The 23,970-nt window shown below is 45.5% G+C and overlaps 1 protein-coding gene across 5 annotated transcripts in view; it reads right to left on the bottom strand.

The window, feature by feature from the left end:
* Positions 1–207: 207 nt before the first annotated feature.
* recql5 (RecQ helicase-like 5) overlaps positions 208–23,970 on the bottom strand; it is a 117,434-nt gene continuing 93,671 nt past the window's right edge. For 3 of the 5 annotated variants that reach the window (XM_085963250.1, XM_085963253.1, XM_085963254.1), the window contains 8 exons: positions 18,713–18,786; positions 18,133–18,226; positions 11,297–11,437; positions 8,994–9,556; positions 4,190–4,304; positions 3,865–4,110; positions 3,576–3,648; positions 208–607 (listed from right to left, as the gene is read on the bottom strand). In XM_085963250.1, coding sequence (XP_085819376.1) covers positions 513–607; positions 3,576–3,648; positions 3,865–4,110; positions 4,190–4,304; positions 8,994–9,556; positions 11,297–11,437; positions 18,133–18,226; positions 18,713–18,786 — 1,401 coding nt within the window. In that variant the 3' untranslated portion in view covers positions 208–512. Of the gene's footprint in view, positions 608–2,930; positions 3,005–3,575; positions 3,649–3,864; positions 4,111–4,189; positions 4,305–8,993; positions 9,557–11,296; positions 11,438–18,132; positions 18,227–18,712; positions 18,787–23,970 lie in introns of all 5 variants that reach the window. The other 2 variants (XM_085963252.1, XM_085963251.1) reach the window with 2 other exon arrangements.

The following is a 23,970-nucleotide window of genomic DNA, read 5'->3' as shown; positions in this document are numbered from 1 at the left end:
TTCTGCATTGTTAGAGGTGCCGTCCTTTGGCCGAGACGTTAAACCAAGGCCCTATCTGCCGTTCACTTAGTCATAAAAGATCCTATTCAAAAAGAGAGAAGGGAGTTTGTATTCTTGAAGGATGAAATCAAGCCTTCTTCATCTGAACCCATCTTGTGATCTTACTCAAGGTAAGAGCAGCATCACTCAACAAATCTAGACAACAGAGTTGTTTAGTAAAACTTTATTTTGGTGAAGCCTTTCCTATTCCCTCACTAATTACAACAGAACAATAATAATCCTATAAATTAAATTAATCCATTCTCGTTCACCAGGCATGGCGAGTATTTCAAGGAGTTTGCATAGAGGAGGCGATTAAATGGCTTTTTTCCAAATCAGAGATCAGCCCTGATCGATGTGGTCATACCTGAGAATAAGCGGCTCCATAGCACTGAAGCCTTATATTAAATATTCAAACTAAATATAAACAGAAAACACATAGCTCCTAGACAGCACCAAGTGCAAAGGAATGGCTACGAGGAGTTCAGGCTTCTCCAATCATCCTCACTCTCACACCTCCTGCAGCCTTTAAAGAAGCTGTGGATTAGTCGCTGGGCTGCTTCTTTTACTGAAACAGATCAAAATGAAACAAATTTAAAACACTGCTCAAAAAAGCAGCCTCCTGCTGGACATTCACAGAATCACAGAAACCCCACAGTGCAGATAGAGGCCATTTCGGCCCATCGAGCCTGCACCGACACATATCCCACCCGATCCCCGTAACCCCTACACCAACACATATCCCACCCTATCCCTGTAACCCCACGTATTTAATCCCCCTAACACTAAGGGTCAATTTATCATAGCCAATCAACCTAACCCGCACATCTTTGGACTGTGGGAGGAAACCGGAGCACCCGGAGAAAACCCACGCAAACACGGGGAGAATGTGCAAACTCCACACAGACAGTCGCCCCAGGCCGGATTCGAACCCGGGTCTCTGGCGCTGTGAAGCAACAGTGCTAACCACTATGCCACCGTGCTGCCCATTGTAGAATAAGTAAGAGAAATTGTGAAAATTCAACATCCGTTCATAAGTAAATGTGTAAATGTTTCACCTCGGCTCTCTCTGGGACTGAGTTGCAGTTTGACTGTCTCATTTTTCTCATTCATCCTCAAAATCACAGAACTTAATGTGGATTCCCTAGGTAGAAAGGCAGAGTCACAAACCAAACCAGAGACCCTGCAGGAGCGTGAACCCGAGTGACAGCTGCAGAGTATGCCAGGGTTGGAAAGTGAGTGATCCAGACAATCCGTGGGAAAGAGACAGGGGTGCGAGACACAGTCAGAGCCAGAAAGACAAGACAGAGACACGAACACAGATAGCCAGAAACAATCCGAGAGAGCACGACAGCAAGAGAAAGACACAAACCTAGCAAATCAAACCCAGGTAAATATATCTCCTCTCACTCTGGAGTAAATGTAAGATCACTTACTATAAGCTAGTAAATATGTGGCATATTACTTAATGTAAACTGTTCAAATACCATCACCATACTCTAGATATTTTGAAGTAGAGATGTCAATACAAATCTCAAGGTCAACCAGAAGAGTATTTAATTGTGGGCTCAGTTTCCTTAACAATAACCTGCAGGCTATGGTCGAAAACCTTCCTCTCCACTGCTATCAGTCAAGCATTTTTAAATTACTGACATAATTAATAGGGTTCGGGTAGAGCCAATCAACTCTGGAAATGCCTTCCTGAAATTCCCCTGCGCCTTGCTTCATCCCTCCCGATCTTCAAAAACCTCAAGATCCCCGATTCGGCTGTTGGCCATCTCCTCTCATTTCTCCCCTTGCTTGGATCTGACTGAAATGTCCTGGGATATTTTGCTATGGTAAAGGCACTATAATAATGCAGGTTGTGTTATACCGCGCCTATGCCCCTTCTCTGCTCCCTCCCTTTGGGGTTGAGTGGGTATGATGGGCTGTAATTAAAACTGATTTTAGTTTCTCTCAAATACTAATTCTATCAGTGCCTCACGGTTCATTCAGTCCTACGGCTAAAGTATAAAATAAACATTCTTCAAATGTGGCAACAGAAACTCCAAAAACAAAATGGAGCCGAGGCAGGGAGCTGCATGCAGGGAACAGGGAAGGATGTGATATTAAAGAGTAGATACTGTCGATACTGTAGATACTAAGGAGTGCACCAATATGGTTAAACATTAAAAGTAACCACATAACAGAATATTGAAGAGGAGGGAATAAGGGGATAGGTATAGTACTGCATACCAGAGAATGACACAAGATGGCTTAACATGGCCTGGAACGGTGCAGCACTACAACAAATTAATGCCACTGGTAAACAGAAGCCATGATTGGCTGGTGATATCTACTCTAGGAAAGTGTCAACTTCAAGGAGCTTTGATTGAGGTACTTACAATAATGAAAGTGTATAGACTATTCAAAATTGAAAGGCTAGGGAGGACCAGGGGATACAAGCATAAGTCACGTATGCACCAAACTAGAAGCAAGTAAGTACTTGTTTTCGCAGAGAGTTGTCAACCTCTGGAACAAGCTGCCGATAAGTGCAGTGAGTGTGGATTCGCTGCAGGCATTCGAAAGGAGTTGCACAAGTTCCTGAGAGTGACCAACACATCTGCAGATAGAAGGTAGGTGGGTCATTGTGGGGCACCGCGGTCTACTGCAGCTTATTTGGTCACCTTTTGGCCAGTGGGGGGGGGGGGGGGAAAGAGGAATTTCCCAGAATTCTTTCCAAAACTGGGCAAAGGTTTTTTGTCTCTCCCAGGACATTTAGTAGCTGCGTGGGTGGGATGGGGAGATAACTAGTTAAACACACACACTAGTGAAAGCTAAATTTGTTATGCTGAAGAGTTTTAACATGACAAAGTAGTATGGTTAATGTCTTCAATTAAGAGTCAAAGAACCTGCTGACACGTGAAGAATGGATGTCTGGGAAAACTTCCGGTGCCCATACAGTCACACGAGCAAGAGCTAGGACCTTCGGAAAGGAAGGGAGAAAAGTAAATCACAAGTGACTTAATGCATTGGTTTTAAAAACTGTTGATTGCTGGGATTAGCTGATGGATACAGATGAGGAAAGCCATTTGGTCTTTGCTAGTTCATCTGTCCAGAAAAAAGCTGCAGCGCCCCCATCACAGCATCCACCCGACTCGGATTCCAGAGTTTTCGCCTCGACTTCCCTACTTAGAGCTCCATCGATATTTGATCATTCTTTGAAGAACGTCCTGAACTCAGTTTGTTTGAACTTGTGCCCTCTTGTTCAACTATCAGTTTAACTCAAATACCTTCTCCAGTCCCACATTGCTCCAATCATGCTGGACATTGTTTTATTTGGAGAGAAGCTTACCGTGCAGTCTTAGACGGGGATAGGGTGGGATATGTGTTGGTGTAGGGGTTACGGGGATCGGGTGGGATATGTGTCGGTGCAGGCTCGATGGGCCGAAATGGCCTCTATCTGCACTGTGGGGTTTCTGTGATTCTGTGATTGAATGGTGTCCCCCCTTTCCAAGACACAACAGACCACAACTGAAGGTGGAGTCTGCTCTTACCGTTTCTCTTCACCGAGTTCTCTTCAACAGCCAGTAAATGAGAAAGGTGTCGAGCAAAGGCTTTAAACAAATCCTGTAGGAATGCAAAGACATGAACCATTATTGATGAACTGAAGTGAGGTCTGAACTATTAAATCACCAATCAAATATACAATTGGCTAAAAGTGAACAAATCAATAGCATATCAATGGCATTTGGTGAGCAATGCCACAGGAGATCTGCTAGTCACAAATTAAGAACAAGGGGCCTGGGATGTCCTATTCTGATTGCACAAGCAGCTGAATTTTACCTTCGAAGCAAATCTTCCCTCCTTGTAATAAGGGGTCAGGCACTTGACAACGATGTCTGCTGTCTGTTTCAGTTGCCCTCCCGTCGATGCAGCTGGAGGCACCTTGGGGCTCTCCTCTTTACGTAACTGAGACAAGGAGTCAAAGGTCACCTTCTTCTTGCTCTGAGTGCCCTTAATATCAGGTGGACACAAGATGGAGGAATTGATGCTGGTTCGTTGTTGTTTTGGCTCCAGTGACTCTGATCCCTGAAAGAATATAGGCGATAAATTCAAGGCACATACACCACAAGTCAGAGTGAGTGTAACAAACACCGAGGTGACTCACCTCGTCTGTTGCCAGTCTTTTCTCGCCAGCAGAGGGGGCAGTTTCCCACGCTTGGCTGCTTGTGTCACCCAGCGTTTTCCCACCAGGAGCTTTCTCGATGTTCCTGACTCTGTCACTTGGTAAAACAACAATACACATCAAGCAGATGATCCTGGGACATGAACAGCAGCAACATACAAACCAGACACAGTCCTTCCCTGTCTATATTCAATCTCCCAGTGTTGTGCACTTCTCTGGGAAAAAAATAGTAGGCGATTCGGCCCCTCAAACCTATTCTGCCATTCAGTTAGATCATGGCTGATCTGTACCTCAACTCCACAAACCTGCCTTTGCTCCAGAAGAGGAGATTTAATAGAGGTGTTCAAAATCATGAATGGTTTTGATAGAGTAAATAAGGAGAAACTTTTTCCACTTGCAGAAGGGTCGGTAACCAGAGGACACAGATTTAAGGTGATTGGTAAAAGAACCAGAGGGGAGATGAGGAAACATTTTTTTTTTTTTTTTTTAAACGCACAAGTTGTTGTGATCTGGAACGCTCTGCCTAAAAGGGTGGTGGAAGCAGATTCAATAATAACTTTCAAAAGAGAATTGGATAAATACTTGAAGGGAAAACATTTGCAGGGCTGTGGGGACAGAGCAGGGGAGTGGGATTAATTAGATAGCTCTACCAAAGAACCGGCACAGGCACGATGGGCCGAATGGCCGCCTTCTGTGCTGTATTATTCTATAATTCTATCCGTGATACCCTTATCTATCAAAAATCTATCGATCGATCTCAGTCTTGGAAATTTCAGTTGACCCCCCCAGCATCCCGAGTCTTTTGGAGGAGCAAGTTCCAGATCCACCGACCTGTGTGTTTAAAACTGCTTCCTGATTTCACTCCTAAATAGCCTTGCTCTAACTTTAAGATTATGCCCCCTCGCTTCCCCACCAGAGAAAATAGTTGGTAACAATCCTATTGAATCCCTTTATTATTTTAAAAACTTTAACTAGATCATCCCTCAGCCTTCGAAACGCAAGGGAATAAAAGCCAAGTTTATGTAACCTGTCCTCATAATCTAACCCTTAAAGCCCTGGTATCATTCTGGTGAATCGGGTGAAGATTAATTAAGCACAGACCAGAACTGAACCTGAAACTTTCTGGCATGTATGAGATTAGTGCTACACCAGCAGTACCTTTCCATCTTTTTGACAAGCGCAGGTGTGGTTGGCAGTGGTCTTTCCTTACTTGGACACAAGAGCAGGTCAGAGGCTGGGTATTCTGCAGCGAGTGACTTACCTCCTGACTCCCCAAAGCCTTTACACCACCTACAAGGCACAAGTAAGGAGTGTGATGGAATACTCTCCACTTGCCTGGATGAGTGCAGCTCCAACAACACTCGAGAAGCTCGACACCATCCAGAACAAAGCAGCTCTATTCATCAGCACCCCATCCACCACCTTAAACATTCAATCCCTCCACCACCGGCGTACCGTGGCTGCAGTGTGTACCATCTACAAGATGCACTGCAGCAACTCGCCAAGGCTTCTTCAGCAGCACCTCCCAAACCCGTGACATCTGCCACCTAGAAGGACAAGGGCAGCAGGCGCATGGGAACACCACCAACTGTAAGTTCCCCTCCGAGTTACACACCATCCTGACTTGGAAATATATCACCGTTCCTTCATCGTCGTTACGTCAAAATCCTGAAACTCCCCAACAGCACTGTGGGAGCACCTGCACCACATGGACTGCAGCGGTTCAAGGTGGCGGCTTACCACCACCTTCTCAAGGGCAACTAGGGATGGGCAATAAATGCCAGCGATGCCCACATCCTGTGAATGAATAAATTTTTAAAAAATACAGAAAAGATCCTTGTCTTGATCCCCAGCCTGTGGTGAGTGAGCTGATCTCAGTGAGGGTGGCTGTCCTGTTCTGGGTTTCTTGATCACTCTCCCACAAAAAGGATTTGGAAAAAGAGTTTGTTTTAAATGTTAATTTTTTTAAAGCTAAGTTCATTCATCCAATTCCTCTATCTTGTGCCCACCTGATATTAAGGGCACTCATTAGGGAAAAGAATGCACCTAGATGAAAGGTGCTTAAAATGCTATTGAGCCAAGGTTTGACATTGCTAGCCCAAAGACTAAATGGTAAGCAACTCCGTAACCTGACTTGGCAATCAATAAACACCTCATACTGGGGGCACTGGGAAGTCTCTGGTCCCAGACACTCGATGTGGGTGGTCTGGCAGGACTTTCCTCCTTGCTGTGAACACAGGGCGATAAAAACAAAGACAGAGTCACAGGTAGTCAGGTTTTAAACAGAAAGCTGCAGGAGCAAGCTTTGGCCAGGCTCAGAAGGAAGCAGGATGACCCGCTAATGTAGTAAGTATAGCGTATTTATTATTCTGTATTATTACACGAGTATTACTGCTGGGTTGTGTTGCAAGCATGTTTCATGTCACTGTCTTTGCAACAAGGTCGTTCTACTTTTGTGTCATCATTTCTGAATGTCTTGGCAACCGAGTATGTCTCTGTGTAACACTAATCCACGACAATAAACCCACTGGCTTCACGTGGGAAACAAACAAGTGAGTCTAGAGGGTCATCTTTTTTTATTCGTTTACGGGATGTGGGTGTCGCTGGCAAGGCCAGCATTTATTGCCCACCCCTAATTGCCCTCGAGAAGGTGGTGGTGAGCCGCCTTCTTGAACCGCTGCAGTCCGTGTGGTGAAAGTACTCCCACAGTGCCGTTAGGGAGGGAGTTCCAGGATTTTGACCCAGCGACGATGAAGGATTGGCGATATACTTCTAAGTCAGGATGGTGTATGACTTGGAGGGGAACTTGGAGGCGGTGGTGTTCCCATGCGCCTGCTGCCCTTGTCCTTCTAGGTGGAAGAGGTCACGAGTTTGGGAGGTGCTGCCGAAGAAGCCTTGCATCTTGTAGATGGTACATACAGCAGAGCCACGTTACGCCGGTGGCGGAGGGAGTGAATGTTTAAGGCGGTGGATGGGGTGCCAATCAAGCGGGCTGCTTTGTCCTGGATGGTGTCAAGCTTCGAGTGTTGTTGGAGCTGCACTCATCCAGGCAAGTGGAAAGTATTCCATCACACTCCTTACTTGTGCCTTGTAGATGGTGGAAAGGCTTTGGGGAGTCAGGAGGTGAGACACTCACCGCAGAATACCCAGCCTCTGACCTGCTCTTGTTGCTACAGTATTTATGTGGCTGGTCCAGTTAAGTTTCTGGTCAATGGTGACCCCCAGGATGTTGATGGTGGAGAATTTGGCGATGGTAATACCGTTGAATGTCAAGGGCCGATGGTTAGACTCTCACTTGTTGGCGATAGTCATTGCCTGGCACTTCTGTGGCACAAATGTTACCTGCCACTTATCAGCCCAAGCCTGAACGTCGTCCAGGTCTTGTTGCATGCGGGCATGGACTTCTTCATTATCTGTGGAGTTGTGAATGGCGCTGAACACTGTGCAGTCATCAGCGAACATCCCCATTTCTGACCTTATGTTGGAGGTAAGGTCATTGATGAAGCAGCTGAAGATGGTTGGGCCTAGGACACTGCCCTGAGGAACTCCTGCAGCAATGTCCTGGGGCTGTGATAATTGACCGTCAACCATCACAACCATCTTTCTTTGTGCTAGGTATGACTCCAGCCTGTGGAGCGTTTTCCCCGATTCCCATTGACTTCAGTTTTACGAGGGCTCCTTGATGTCACATTCGGTCAAATGCTGCCTCAATGCCAAGGGCAGTCACTCTCACCTCACTTCTGGAATTCAGCTCCTTTGTCCATGTCTGGACCAAGGCTGTAATGAGGTCGGGAGCCAAGTGGTCATCATACTGTACAAGTCATTACTGGCTACATAAATGTTATAAAAGAAAATTAAAGATTAGATCCAACATTAAGGAGAGTGAGTGGTGCAGTGTGCTAGACACATTCACCACCGGGAGCCGGGTTCAAATCCAGTACCGACTCATTGGATGAAGGACCCGTAGAATCTTACAGCACAGAAGGTGGTCATTCGGCCCGTCTTGCCTGTGCCGGCTCTTTGAAAGAGCGCTCCAATTTAGTCCCACACCACAGCTTTATTCCCATAACCCTGCAAATTAGTACGTGTGCAATTGCCTTTTGAAAGTTCCCACTGGAATCTGATTCCACCACCCTTTCAGGTAGTGCGTCCCAGATCTTAACCCTCTGCGAAGAAATTTCTCATTTCCTGTCTAGTCCTTTTGCCAATTTTTTAAAATCTATGACCTCTGGTTACCGATCCACTTGCCAGAGGAAACAGTTTTTCCATACTCGCTCAATCAAAACCCTTCATAATTTTAAATACCTCTATTTGGCCTCCCCTTAACCTGCTCTGCTCGAAGGAGAACAATCCCAGTGTCTCCAGACTCTCCACGTAACTGAACTCCCTCATCCCTGGTATCATCCTGGTAAACCTCCTCTGTACCCTCATCCTTCCTGAAGAGTGGTGCCCAGAATTGTGCACAATACTCCAGCTGAGGTCGAACCAACGATTTGTAAGAATGTCTGCTGCCTGTAAGGGTCTAGTGAAATACATTTAAACAGCCTCAATCCAGTTACACAGCACAACAATTGTTCTCATACCAAGAAAGGCCACAGGATGGACGGCCGAGTGGGAAATGGTACAATTTCTTTAGCAAGTTCTTTAGCCATTGAGGGGGCAGAGTAGAGGAAGCTTGATGCTCACACTGGGTGCCTAAAATCCCTCACTTTGATGAGCATAGAAAGTCAGTAGGCAGAAAGTAACAGGTAATGGGACACCAGTAACGCCCAGCTTGGAGAGTTACCTTGTCTTTTCCTCCACATGATGACAGGACTGCAAACGTTTCTCCACAGTTTCCACATTTACAGTCTTAGTCACTTTATCCAGATCTGGAAAAGATTCCAGTTCTCTATACAAGGTCCAAATGGAAGAGGATCCTTTCCTGCTGTCCTTCACTTGCTGTGCATCATTCACAAGGGTGTTGCAGTTGCCACCAAGGCCCTTGCCCGAAGCCTCTGCTACCTTGTCAGGTTTGCTCTGCCGAAAGAATTTGGTAATGTTCTGAGAGTCCTTCTTGGCACTCTCTGCCAGCAGTTGCCTTTTAGTGGATTTCTTCTTGCTGGGACTGGTCTGAAGAGGCAAGGACTGACCTGTTCTCTCATTGCTGTCTACAGAGGGTTGTGCGACATCCTGTGATCTCGTATCTTCTTTCATTCCAGCTCTGTTTGAGGCGTATACCCGACCCTCTGAACTAGCACCAGTCCTCTGCTCATTGGCCACTGCCACAGAGCTCTTCAGCATTTCTCCTGCAGTCTGGAATGGGCTGGATGAACTCTGATTTCCTACTCCAACACGCTTTCGCTTGAACTGCAAAACAGAAATAGATCAACACCTGTCTCATATTTATGGTACAGTGTGAAGTCAGTGACACTCGATACAGCGGCTTGAGTCAGTGACGCTCACGATACAACGTGCAGTGGCTTGAGGACGCGCCTGATACAACGGGCAGCGGCTCGAGGTCAGTGACGCTCCCGGTACAGCGTGCAGCGGCTAGAGGTCAGTGACACTCACGATACAACAGGCAACGGCTTGAGGTCAGTGACGCTCACGATACAACGGGCAGTGGCTTGAGGACGCGCCTGATACAACGGGCAGCGGCTTGAGGTCAGTGACGCTCCCGGTACAACGTGCAGCGGCTAGAGGTCAGTGACACTCACGATACAGCAGGCAACGGCTTGAGGTCAGTGACGCTCACGATACAGCAGGTAACGGCTTGAGGGCAGTGACTCTCACGATACAGCAGGCAGCGGCTTGAGGTCAGTGATGCTCCCGATACAGCGTGCGGTGGCTTGAGGTCAGTGACGCTCACGATGCAGCTTAAGATAAGTCACATACCCATGCAGTCACCCGCTCACATTCCAGCAGCTTGCACCTCAAGCTTGGTAGTTAGGATCAGTGGAAATGTGGCAGGATTGCCTCACAGGGAAGAAAAGAAACAGGAAGGAGGAACAGTTTAATGAAAAAAAAAAATCATAAAGCCTAAGGGAATGGGAATAATCTGGTATCACAGAATCACAGAAACCCCACAGTGCAGATAGAGGCCATTTCGGCCCATCGAGCCTGCACCGACACATATCCCACCCGATCCCCGTAACCCCTGCACCAACACATATCCCACTCTATCCCCGTAACCCCACATATTTAATCCCCCTAACACTAAGGGTCAATTTATCAGCCAATCAACCTAACCCGCACATCTTTGGACTGTGGGAGGAAACCGGAGCACCCGGAGGAAACCCACGCAAACACGGGGAGAATGTGCAAACTCCACACAGACAGTCACCCGAGGCCGGATTTGAACCCGGGTCCCTGGCGCTGTGAGGCAACAGTGCTAACCACTATGCCACCGCGCTGCCATCAGTGTGGAGTTGCTAATTTCCAGTTCTACGTGCTATTTACCAGAATTAGAGGTGGACGTACACTGCATTACAGTGTGCTTTAAAATTCCAAGAGGAGCGGTGTTCCTTTTACTCCAGCAATGCCACCGTTTTACAAGCAATGGGCTGAGCAGACTGTGGCCGAACACAGCCACCTACCTGCAGCTAGGCAGCATGTGCAATGGTGCCCATGCTGCACCTCTCACCATCTGACCGAAAGGGAATTGGCTGGGATAGAGCTACACTTTGTAACAAATATATAAATAGTCATTTAAAAATAGGATGAGGGATAAGGTCACACCACATTCATTAAAAAAAATTAAATGGAAAAACGTAAGTGGAAAGGTGAAGGGCCACTTTGAGGGACACCACCAGGGTTACAAGGAGTAAAGAGAAGATGAAGTAAATCAAGAAGTAGTGATTAGATGATGCCAAGCTGGGGTTATAAAAGCCTGTAGACTGTAGGAAGGAGGAGAGACTAAGGGAAGTGTCCATAGTTTGAAAGTCCTGTGAAAGATTGAGCTGGAACGGAAGGTTGTGATGTGTTTAGCACAGTGAGGTTTCAGGGAGCAGGAAGTGTGTTGCGATCTCAAATCCCTCCTAACCCAGATACATTAGAGAAGACAGAGGGGATTACACTCCTCCACGGAGAGACAAGAGCTGTACTCACAGAATAGAGCTGTGAGGCGGAAGTAAATGTTTCACTATCTTTGTCACGGTCTGCTGTTGCCACTGTTGATGCCGTAGTGTCCATTTCTGACAGTTGTGGATGCGACGGCCCATCTTGGGATGACTTATTAATCTCTGCAACCTGAAAGGAGCAACAAGTAACATAGGAACAGGAGATTGTGCCCCCTTGTTCTGGATTCCCTACCAGAGCAAACAGTTTCTCTGTATCGACCCTATTGAATCCCTTAGTCATTTTAAAAACCTAGATTAGATCGCCCTTCAAACTTCTAAACTCAAGCAAATCTAAGCCAAGTTTATGCAACCTGTCCTCATAATTTAACCCTTTAAGCCCGAGTATCATTCTGGTGCATCTACACTGTACCCTCTCGAAGGCCAGTACATCTTTCCTGAGGTGCGGTGCCCAGGACTGAATGCTATATTCCAGATGGCGTCTAACCAAGCATCACTTGCTCACTCTTGAACTCCAATCCCCTTGAGAAAAAAGGCCAACATGCCATTAAATGTTTTCATTATTTGCGCACTAGCTTTAAATGATTTGTGTACATGGACACCTAAATCTCTAAACTCCTCCACAGCGCCTCGTCTTTCACCATTTAAGAAAATATTCTGATTTGTCTCAGATGCAAAATGGATGACTTCACACTACCCCACATTGAACTCCATTTGCCACAGTTTTGGCCACTCATTTAGTCTGTCTATGTCCCTTTGTAACAAACTATTCCCATCTACACAACTTACTGTGCCTCCTAACTTAGTGTCATCTGCAAACTTGGATATACAACTCTCTATTCCTTCATCCAAGTCATTGATATATATGGTGAAAAGCTGAGGCCTCAGTACGGATCCCTGGAGAACACCAGTCGCCACGTCCTGCCATTTACCAACCCATGTAACAAGTTACCTCCAATTCCACATGCTCTCATTTTTGCTATTTATACCTTGTGCGGAACCATATCAAATGCCTTCTGGAAGTCCATATAGACAACATCCTTAGACGCTCCCCTATCTACCATGCTTAGTGGCCTCCTCAAAAAATTCAACTAAATTAGTCAGATATGACCTACTCTTCACAAATCCATGCTGACTCCCACTGATCAACTGATACCTGTCCACGTACTCAGTCACTCTGTATCTGATGACAGATTCCAGTAACTTCCCCATAACTGGTGTAGTAATTGATTAAGCAGCACTAAAACCAGCAGAGGCATGCTCAGTGAAAAACTGTAGAATGAGATGCATATCAGTTTCAGTGTCATATAACAAGGCACTCGTCTGCAATGCAACAAAAGGTACGTATTTTGTTATTAATTCTGTTGCCTTGAAGAAAATGCCATTATGAAAGCGAACATTCTCATTCGCCATGTAATCTCACCTCACTCCACTCGATGCTAGCAGCTAATGGTGCAAGCCAAACATTGAGGCCATCAATCCTCACTTTAAAGCCAAAGCACACAAAACACTCTTTACTGTACATCGTGACACCGTGCAATGCATAGGCCTGCTCCAGATTAATGGGGCAGCACAACAGTTCTCATTTTAACACCGTCACACCCCACACTTATTAAGAAGCTCTCAGTTAAAATACTGTGTTGCATACTCTACTCTCATTACAAGGTTCCCAGTTATAACTCTTTACAGCCCATCCTCATTATAAGGCTTTCAGTTAGAACAGTCTCTCATTCTAAATTGTAACCTTCTTCTAAATATGTTACTGGGCTGCTACAGGTTCTGAATTCTTCTTAATCTCCTCATCCTGCTGGCCCCTGCGCTAGTTACAACAAAATGTCTGGCTGTTGATAGCCATGTATAATTATCATAGAAATTTACAGCACAGAAGGTCGTGATTCGGCCCATCTTGTCCGTGCTGTCCGACAAAGAACCTAATCCCACTTTCCAGCACATGGTCCGTAGCCCTGGAGGTTACGGCACTTCAAGCGCATATCCAAGTACTTTGTAAATGTGATGAGGGTTTCTGCCTCGACCACCCTTTCAGGCAGTGAGTTCCAGACCCTCACCACCCTCTGGGTGAAAAACATTCTCCTCAAATCCCCTCTAAACCTCCTACCAATTACTTTAAATCTATGCCCCCTGGTTATCGACCCCTCTGCTAAGGGAAATAGGTCCTTCCTATCCACTCTATCTGGGCCCCTCATAATTTTATACACTTCAATTAGGTCTCCCCTCAGCCTCCTCTGTTCCAAAGAAAACAACCCCAGCCTATCCAAACTTTCCTCATAGCTAAGATTTCCCAGTCCAGGCAACATCCTCGTAAATCTCCTCCGTACCCTCTCTAGTGCAATAACATCTTTCCTATAATGTGGTGACCAGAACTACACGCAGTACTCTAGCTGAGGCTTAACTAGTGTTTTATACAGTTCAAGCATAACCTCCCTGCTCTTATATTCTATGCCTCGGCTAATAAAGGCAAGTATCCCGTATGCCTTCGTAACCACCTTATCTACCTGTCCTGCTACCTTCAGGGATCTGTGGACATGCACTCCAAGGTCCCTCTGATCCTCTGCACTTCTCAGTGTCCTCCCATTTAATGTGTATTCTCTTGCCTCGTTAGCCCTCCCCAAATGCATTACCTCACACTTCTCCGGATTGAATTCCATTTGCCACCGTTCTGCCCACCTGACCAGTCCATTGATATCTTCCTGCAGTCTACAGCTTTCTTCTTCATTATCAACCACACGGCCAATTTTTGTATCATCTGCAAACTCCTTAATCATACTTCCTACATTCAAGTCCAAATCATTGATATACACCACAAAAAGCAAAGGACCCAGTACTGAGCCCTGCAGAACCCCACTGGAAACAGCCTTCCAGTCACAAAAACACTCTTCGACCTACCCTTTGTTTCCTGCCTCTGAGCCAATTTTGGATCCAACCTGCCACTTTGCCTTGGATCCCATGGGCTTTTACTTTCGTGACCAGTCTACTATGCAGGACCTTATCAAAAGCCTTGCTAAAATCCATATAGACTACATCAAACGCACTACCCTCCTTGTTACCTCCTCAAAAATTCAATAAAGTTAGTCAGACAGGACCTTCCCTTAACAAATCCATGCTGACTGTTCCTGATTAATCCGTGTCTTTCCAAATGAAGATTTATCCTGTCCCTCAGAATTTTTTCCAATAATTTTCCCACCACCGAGGATAGGCTGACTGGCCTGTAATTACTCAGTCTATCCCTTTCTCCCTTTTTCAACCATGGTACCACACTAGCAGTCCTCCGGCACCACACCTGTAACCAGAGAGGATTGAAAAATAATGATCAGAGCCTCTGCTGTTTCCTCTCTTACTTCTCTTAACAGTCTGGGATACATTTCATCTGGGCCTGGGATTTATCCATTTTCAAAAATGCTAAACTCCTTAATACTTCCTCTTTCACTATGCTTATTTCATCTAATATTTCACACTCCTCCGCCCCGATTGCAATTTCTGCATCGTCCCTCTCTTTTGTGAAAACAGACGCAAAGTATTCATTAAGAACCATACCCATGTCTTCCGTCTCCACACACAGGTTACCTTTATGCTCCTTAATAGGCCCTACTCTTACTTTAGCTATCCTCTTGCTCTTAATGTATTTATAAAACATCTTTGGGTTTTCCTTGATATTACTTGCCAATCATTTTTCATGCCCTCTTTGCTTTCCTAATTTCCGTATTAATTTCACCCCTGCACTTTCTATACTCCTCTAGGGTTTCTGCAGTATTGAGCTATCGGTATTTGTCATAAGCTTCCCTTTTTTTCCTTTACCCTTCCCTGTATTTTTAAAAAAATTTGTTCTGGGATGTGGGCGTCACTGGCAAGACCAGCATTTATTGCCCATCCCTAATTGCCCTCGAGAAGGTGGTGGTGAGCCGCCTTCTTGAACCGCTGCAGTCTGTGTGGTGAAGCTATTTAAGAAAGGAGGGAGAGAGAAAACAGGGAACTACAGACCTGTTGGCCTCATATCAGTAGTTGGGAAAATGCTGGAATCTATTATAAAGGATGCAATAACTGGGCACTTAGAAACTAATAGTAAGATTGGGCAGAGTCAACATGGATTTATGAAAGGGAAATCCTGTTCAACAAACCTATTGGAGTTCTTTGAGGATGTAACCAGTGGAGTAGACAAAGGGGAACTGGTAGATGTGGTGTATTTGGATTTTCAGAAGGCCTTCAATAAGGTCTCACACAAGAGGTTGGTGAACAAAATTAGGGCACATGGAATTGGGGGTAATATACTAGCATGGATTGAGAATTGGTTAACAGACAGAAAACAAACAGTAGGGATAAACAGGTCTTTTTCAGGATGGCAGGCTGTGACTAGTGGGGTACCGCAAGGATTGGTGCTTGGGCCCCAGCTATTCACAATCTATATCAATGATTTGGATGAGGGGACTAAATGTAACATTTCCAAATTTGCTGATGATACAAAGCTAGGTGGCAGTGTCAGTTGTGAAAAGGATGTGAAGAGGCTTCAAGGGGATCTCGACAGGCTCAGTGAGTGGGCGAGAACATGGCAGATGGAATATAATGTGGATAAATGTGAAGTTATCCACTTTGGTAGAAAAAAACAGAAAGGCAGAGTATTTCCTAAATGGTGAAAGGTTGGGGTATACAGATGCTCAAAGGGACCTGGGTGTCCTTGTACATGAGTTACTGAAAGTGAATGTGCAGGTGCAGTAAGCCATTAGGAAGGCAAATGGTATGCTGGCCTTCATTACAAGAGGATTTGAGTACAGGAGTAAAGCAGTCTTACTCCAATTATATAGGGCCTTGGTGAGACCACACCTGGAGTACTGTGTACAATTTTGGTATCCTTACCTAAGGAAGGATATACTTGCCATAGAGGGAGTGCAACCAAGGTTCACGAGATTGAGTCCTGGGATGGTGGGACTGTCGTATGAGAAGAGATTGAGTAAACTAGGCCTGTATTCTCTTGAATTCAGAAGAATGAGAGGGGATCTCATTGAAGCATACAAAATTATTACAGGACTTGATAGGGTGGATGCTGGGAGAATGTTTCCCTTGGCTGGGGAGTCTAGAACCAGGGGCCACAGCCTCAGGATAAAGGGTAGGCCATTCAGGACTGAGATGAGAAGAAATTTCTTCACACAGAGGGTGGTGAATCTTTGGAATTCTCTACCCCAGAGGGCTGTGGAGGCTCAATCATTGGGTATATTCAAAACAGAAGTCGATAGATTTCTGACTAGTAAGGGCATCAAGGGATATGGTGATAGGGCCGGTGAATGGAGTTGAGGCAGAAGATCAGCCGTGATCTCATTGAATGGCGGAGCAGGCTCGAAGGGCCGAATGGCCTACTCCTGCTCCTATTTCTTATGTTCTTATTTATGGTACTCCCACAGTGCTGTTAGGGAGGGAGTGCCAGGATTTTGACCCAGCGACAATGAAGGATGCCTCTTGACATCCAGGGAGCTCTAAATTTGTTAGTCCCACCCTTTTTCTTTAAGGGAACATACTTGCTCTGAACCCTCCTTGAATGCCTCCCACTGTTCTGACACTGATTTACGTTCAAGTTTCTGTCTCCAGTCCACTTTGGCTAAATCACATCTCAGCTTAGTAAAATTAACTTTTCCCCAATTGAAAACTTTTATTCCTAGTCTATCCTTGTCCTTTTGCATAACTACGCTAAATCTAACTGAATTATGATCACGACCACCAATATGCTCTCCCACTGATACCCTTTCCATCTACCCAGCTTCATTCCCTAAAACTAGGTCCTAGGACCAACCATCTTCAGCTGCTTCATCAATGACCTTCCCTCCAACATAAGGTCAGAAATGGGGATGTTCGCTGATGACTGCACAGTGTTCAGCGCCATCCACAACTCCTCAGATAATGAAGCAGCCCATGCCCGCATGCAACAAGACTGGACGATGTTCAGGCTTGGGCTGATAAGTGGCAGGTAACATTCGCGCCACAGAAGTGCCAGGCAATGACTATCTCCAACAAGCGAGAGTCTAACCACCTCCTCTTGACATTCAACGAATCCCCCACCATCAACATCCTGGGAGTCACCATTGACCAGAAACTTAACTGGACCAGCTACATAAATACTGTGGCAACAAGAGCAGTCAGAGGCTGGGTATCCTGCAGAAAGTGTCTTACCTCTTGACTCCCCAAAGCCTTTCCACCATCTACAAGGCACAAGTCAGGAGTGTGATGGAATACTCTCCACTTGCCTGGATGAGTGCAGCTCCAACAACACTCAAGAAGCTCGACACCATCCAGGACAAAGCAGCCCGCTTGATTGGCACCCCATCCACCACCTTAAACATTCACTCTCTCCACCACCGGCGCACCGTGGCTGCAGTGTGTACCATCTACAAGATGCACTGCAGCAACTCGCCAAGGCTTCTTCGGCAGCACCTCCCAAACCTGCGACCTCTTCCACCTAGAAGGACAAGGGCAGCAGGCGCATGGCAACACCACCACCTCCAAGTTCCCTCCGCAAGTCACACACCATCCTGACTTAGTATATCGCCGATCCGTAATTGTCGCTGGGCCAAAATCCTGGAACTCCCTACCTAACAGCACTGTGGAAGCACCTTCACCACACAGACTGCAGCGGTTCAAGGCGAAGGCTCACCACCACCACCTTCTCAAGGGCAATTAGGGATGGACAATAAACGCTGGCCTTGCCAGTGACGCCCACATCCCATAAACTAATTTTTTTTAAAAGGTCCAGAACCACGCCCTCTCTTGTTGGGCTTGCTACGTACTGACATTATGTAAATATACTTACAAGTTACACTGTATGAAAATGTAGTAGGTCCCCAACAATGCATCATTTTGTTCACCCACCTTTCTCAGCACCAGTGCTTTGTATAAGTTAGCCATCTTGGTGATTTTGAAAGCTTCATATTCCATCTCTACGGCACATGAATGAGGGTCAGCCCTATTAGTGAGAGGAGATGGGCATCAGTTCATGTATATAGATCAGCTGTTTTAATCCAGATACTTGAGAGAGTGCACATTGGCACAATAGACATGCAAAGACCTCATTGACATAAGGATCTAATGTCTTAGTGAGTGGAAGACAGATTATAGTGCAAACTTATGAAAGTATAAAGGTATTTAAGTAAGAACACAGTTTTGTTCGAACACATTGTGGCCGTGCCTTCAGCTGTCTAGGGCCTAAGCTCTGGAATTTCCTCCTCAAACCTCTCTGCCTCTCTCTCTTCCTTTAAGACCGTCCTTAAAACCTAACCCAAGCTTTTCGTCACCTGTCCTAATGTTTGCCTCGATATCAATTTTTGTTTGATTACGCTCCTGTGAAGTGTCTTGGGATGTTTTATTACATTAAAGGAGCTATATAAATGCAAGTTGTGGTTGTGTAGAATAATATCCATGTGTGCACTTGGCTGCTGCATACTTTACCTACCGCTCGGGTTTTGCAACATCCTGTTTATTCTTGGTCAGCGCCTCTTCCAACATGTGAAGACAATGTTCTCGTGCCTGATGCAGCAGACAGCAGTGGCAAACACCACAGGAAAAGGAGAAAGGCAAAAGGGTTAGTACACTAACTTGGTTACTGCGGCTCCCTACATTGCAACAGTGACTGCAAAGCACTTCGGGATGTCCTGAGGTCGTGAAAGGCTCTATGTAAATGCAAGTCCCTTCCTGTGGGCAACCCCCCCACCCAGGTAAAGAAAACAGCCAACACAACCAATCACATTAACCTTTGAACACTTGCAACTTCTTCAACTAAAATAATCGCATTACAACAGAGACCCTGGGTTCAAATCCAAGCCAATATTATGGGATGAAAAGTCTCCTCTGTTTGTTGGCTGTACAAGGAAAGTTGGGCAGTTTCAATCCGGTTCCTAGCACTCTCAGCCCCAAGTTTGGCACGAATTACTGTAGCACTAAACTGTCAATCTCACTCAGAGGAAACAGGGTGGTTGGTGCAGGAAATGGAAATATCTCTCACCAGTGCAGTTGGAAGTGCTCTCAGGTTGAGGCCGAGACACATTTCTGCGGCAGAGTAGAGGGAGCTTTACCCTGCAGCTAACTTCTACCTGATGTGGCAGTACTTGATACCGACACTAGTACTTCAAAAATTCATTTTCAGGATAAGTGCATCACTGGCATTTATCGCCCATCCCTAGTTTCCCAGAGAAGGTAGTGGCGGTGGGCCTTAATCTTAAATGGAGCTTTTGGTCAGCCCTCATAATATCCCTCCTTTAACTCAGGGTCCATTTATTTGATTACACCTCTAAAGAATCTTGGGATGTTTTTCTACATTAAAGGCACTAAACAAATGTAAGTTGTTTAGTGAAATCAAAACTCATTCCATTCCTCGCCTACTCATTCTTTCTCAGGACTTCAACATTATAGAACCTGTTACCTCCCTCACTCTTCCTCCTATCGGCTTTTAAAACCCAAGCCTCACGTCACCCAGGTGATTTACCTCGGCTTCTCTCTTACTCTCTTCAATTGTGGTGCTGTCTTGCCCCATGGGGCCATGGCCCTTCAGCTAAGATTCTCAATAAAAGAGATCCTGGTGAGATGCGGAGCTGGGTACTTGATCAAGGAATCTTCTGAGGAAGGCTTTACATCAGCACTGATTCAGGAGTTGGCCCTTTTCATTTTGGTCAGTTTTCTCACCCCCTTCTCACCTGAAAGCAAATTCTTTCAGGGTGTGATTCTACAGCTCTTGCCCTGCAGGACCTCCCCCAAGCATCTAGTCTCTATGTATGACATAGATAGTAATTATAAGAGCGGGGGACATCAAAGACAAGCTTGATCCTGTCCCTACACAATTGCACTTCCCAGCAGGGGTGACTGGACAATGACGAGAAGCACAAGCCCTGGCTGATTATCCCCTTCCTAGCTTAAGGACCAATTGTAGCTCCTTACTGCCAACCTGGTTGAAATCAGCCAACTCATCGTAGAAACTTTGCCGTATCAAATAACTAATCCCTTGAGGTAGTATTTTTCCCAAGTACTCCTTTCTTGATATAGAGCATCATGCAACAGTGATAGTGATCAGGAACAGAACCCCTGGGTTAGTTACCCTCCCTCGCACAAGGGCTTTCAGGTCAGTTGGAGTAACTCTATTGCCAGCCTGGCTGAAATCAGTTAACTCATCGCCTGCCACAAATAAAACCTGGGACCATCTGGTCCGCACGGCTCAGTTGCACACTGTCTTTACCAACTGAGCCCTCATGGATCGAGCTAGCTTCCTCATTCTTTCATTGCTGTTCTTTCTGCTGGCGACTTTATAATCTGATGTGAACCACACGGTGATAAACAAGTAGCAAAAGGTGGATGGAAAAACTTCCAGTCAACAATGCTTATCCATTTTTGCCAGTCTGAACATTCAGCGTTCTGCAAAGATCAGATATCCTTTGCAGTGCTGCTATGACAAATAACTAGTGAGAAAGTCTTTTTCCAAATTACTCCTTGTTGTAGATCAACATGTAATAGTAAGTGAAACTGACAGACCAGTAGAGGCAACACCTAGTTCGAAATGAGTGCAGCAGCACAGAGTGAACAACTGCGAGTTTGGCAAGTGTGGGAGTTCGGTGAAGTGGGGGAAGGAGGTGCTTGCATTTCGTAACTTCTCCCGCAGAGCGGCAGCAGACCTGAGCGGGAGCAGACCGAGGCCCGAGAGCAGGGATAAAAGCAGCAACAGACCTGCATCAACAAGAGAAAACGGCAGTGCGACATTACAGGTAAGGCAGGTAAGTGATTGGTAGTGACTGTGGGCTAAGTTTTAAGATGGTGACTGTGGGCTAAGTTTTAAGATGGTGACTGTGGGCTAAGTTTTAAGATGGTGACTGTGGGCTAAGTTTTAAGATGGTGACTGTGGGCTAAGTTTTAAGATGGTGACTGTGGGCTAAGTTTTAAGATGGTGACTGTGGGCTAAGTTTTAAGATGGTGACTGTGGGCTAAGTTTTAAGATGGTGACTGTGGGCTAAGTTTTAAGATGGTGACTGTGGGCTAAGTTTTAAGATGGTGACTGTGGGCTAAGTTTTAAGATGGTGACTGTGGGCTAAGTTTTAAGATGGTGACTGTGGGCTAAGTTTTAAGATAGTGACTGGACTAAGTTTTAAGTTAACATATAACATACAAATAAATTTTAAAAACTAAACTTAATTTAATAAACTAAACAAGGTAAATAATTTGATTAATACTAAACTAATTAATTAAACAAATAAAATAATGGGAGAACAGGAGCCGTGTTGCTGCTGCAATATGTGGGAGCTTGTGGACATTTTTGTCCAGGGCGACTACATCTGCGGTAAGTGTCTGCGGCTCGAGGAACTTCGGCTGAGTTGAGGAGCTGGAGTCCGAGCTGCAGACATCGCGAGACATCAGGGAGGGAGAAAGTTACCTGGACCTTTTGCTCCAGGAGGCAGCCACACCCCTTAGATTAAATACTTTAGAATTGACACGTGGTCAGGGACAGGAGGGTGTGACTGCGAGTGAGGCAGATACGGGGATCCAGAAGGTCGTATTGCAGGAGCCTCAGTCCCTGCACTTGTCCAATAGATTCGAGGTTTTTGCAAACCTTGTGGACCAGTGTGGGGAGGACGAACAAACTGACCACAGCACCGTGGTACAGGAAGCCGTTCAAGTGGGGGGAGTAAAAAGGAAGGTGGTTGTAGTAGGTGACAGTATAGTGAGGGGGTTAGACACTGTTCTCTGCAGCCAGGAGCGTGAGTCCCGAAGGCTATGTTGCCTGGGTAAAGGACATCTCCTCCAGGCTGGAGAAGAACTTGGAGTGGGAGGGGGAGGATCCAGTTGCCGTGGTCCACGTAGGTACCAACGACAGAGGTAGGACAAAGAGGTTCTGCTGAGAGAGTTTGAGCAGCTAGGGACTAAATTAAAAAGCAGAACCACAAAGGTCATAATCTCTGGATTATTACCAGAGGCACAAGCAAATTGGTATAGGGTCAATAGGATCAGGGAGAAGAATGCGCGGCTCAAAGATTGGTGTGGGAGAAGTGGGTTTCGATTTGTGGGGCACTGGCACCAGTACTGGGGAAAGAGAGAGCGGTTCCGTTGGGACGAACTACACCTGAACCATGCTGGGACCAGAGTTCTAGCGAATCGAATAACTAGGGAGGAAGATAGGCTTTAAACTAAATAAGGTTGGGGGGGGGGGGGGGGGGGGTGTCCCGGTGGAGAGAAATCTAGAATGCTAAAGAGAAAAGACAAGGAAGCAGTGCAGGAAAGTGATTGGGGTAAAAATAACCAGATTGCGTCAGGAAGGGACAGAGCGTACAAACAAAGGAGTGCACTAACAAATAGGGTCCGGGTAAGAAAAAATAGTAAGATGACAAATAGGGCCATAGTACAAAAAAATGTTAAGATGCCTAAAAATGTTAAAAAGACAAATCTAAAGCCACGGTATCTGAATGCACGAAGCATTCGTAATAAGGTAGACGAATTAACAGCACAAATGGATGTAAACGGATACGATATAATTGCGATTACGGAGACATGGCTGCAGGGTGACCAAGGCTGGGAGCTGAATATCCAAGGATATTCAGGCAAAAAGGAAAAGGAAGTACAGGCAAAAAGGAAAAGGACAAGGAAGCAGTGCAAGAAAGTGGTGGCCTTGTTAGTAAAGGATGCAATAGTGAGAAAGGATATTGGCTCAGAAAATCAAGATGTAGAATCAGTCTGGGTGGAGCTAAGAAGCACCAAGGGGCAGAAAACATTGGCGAGAGTTGTCTATAGGCCTCCAAAAAGTAGTGGAAATGTAGGGGATGGCATCAAACAGGAAATTAGAGATGCATGTAACAGGGGTACTACAGTAATCATGGGTGACTTTAATCTACATATAGACTGGCCAAACCAAATTAGTAATAATACTGTGGAGGATGAATTCCTGGAGTGTGTACGAGATGGTTTTTTAGACCAGTACGTTGAGGAGCCAACGAGGGAACAGGCTATCCCAGATTGGGTATTGTGCAATGAGAAGGGATTCATTAATAATCTTGTTGTGCAGGGTCCTTTAGGGAAGAGTGACCATAACATGATAGAATTCTTCATTAAAATGGAAAGTGAAGAAGTCCAATCCGAAACTAGGGTCCTAAATCTAACCAAAGGAAACTACGATGGTATGAGGAGTGAGTTGGCTATGATAGATTGGGGAGCTTCATTAAAAGGCATGACGGTGGATAGGCAATGGCTAACATTTAAGGAACGAATGCATGAATTGCAACAGTTACACATTCCTTTCTGGCGCAAAAACACAAAAGGAAAAGCGGCCCAACCATGGCTAACAAAAGAAATTAAGGATAGTAATAGATCCAAAGAGGAGTCATATAAAGTTGCCAGAAAAAGTAGCAAGCCTGAGGATTGGGAGCAGCTTAGAGTTCAGCAAAAAAAGGACCAAGCAATTGATTAAGAGGGGAAAAATAGAGTCTGAGAGTAAACTTGCAAGGAACATAAAAGCTGATTGTAAAAAGAAAAAGATTAGCGAAGACAAATGTAGGTCCCTTAGTCAGAAACGGGAAAATTTATAATGGGTAACAAGGAAATGGCAGAGCAATTAAACAAATACTTTGGTTGTGTCTTCACGGAAGAGGACACAAATAACTTCCCAGAAATGCTAGGGAACCAAGTGAGAAGAATTAAAGGAAATTTGTATTAGTAAAAAAATAGTGCTGGAGAAATTAATGG

Source organism: Somniosus microcephalus, chromosome 21 (assembly GCF_052327205.1).
Source record: "Somniosus microcephalus isolate GS21.2 chromosome 21, FLI_Smic_1.0, whole genome shotgun sequence".
In the NCBI taxonomy this organism is placed as follows: domain Eukaryota; kingdom Metazoa; phylum Chordata; class Chondrichthyes; order Squaliformes; family Somniosidae; genus Somniosus; species Somniosus microcephalus.
Note: the sequence above shows the minus strand (reverse complement) of the source record. Positions and strands in the feature narration are given on the sequence as shown.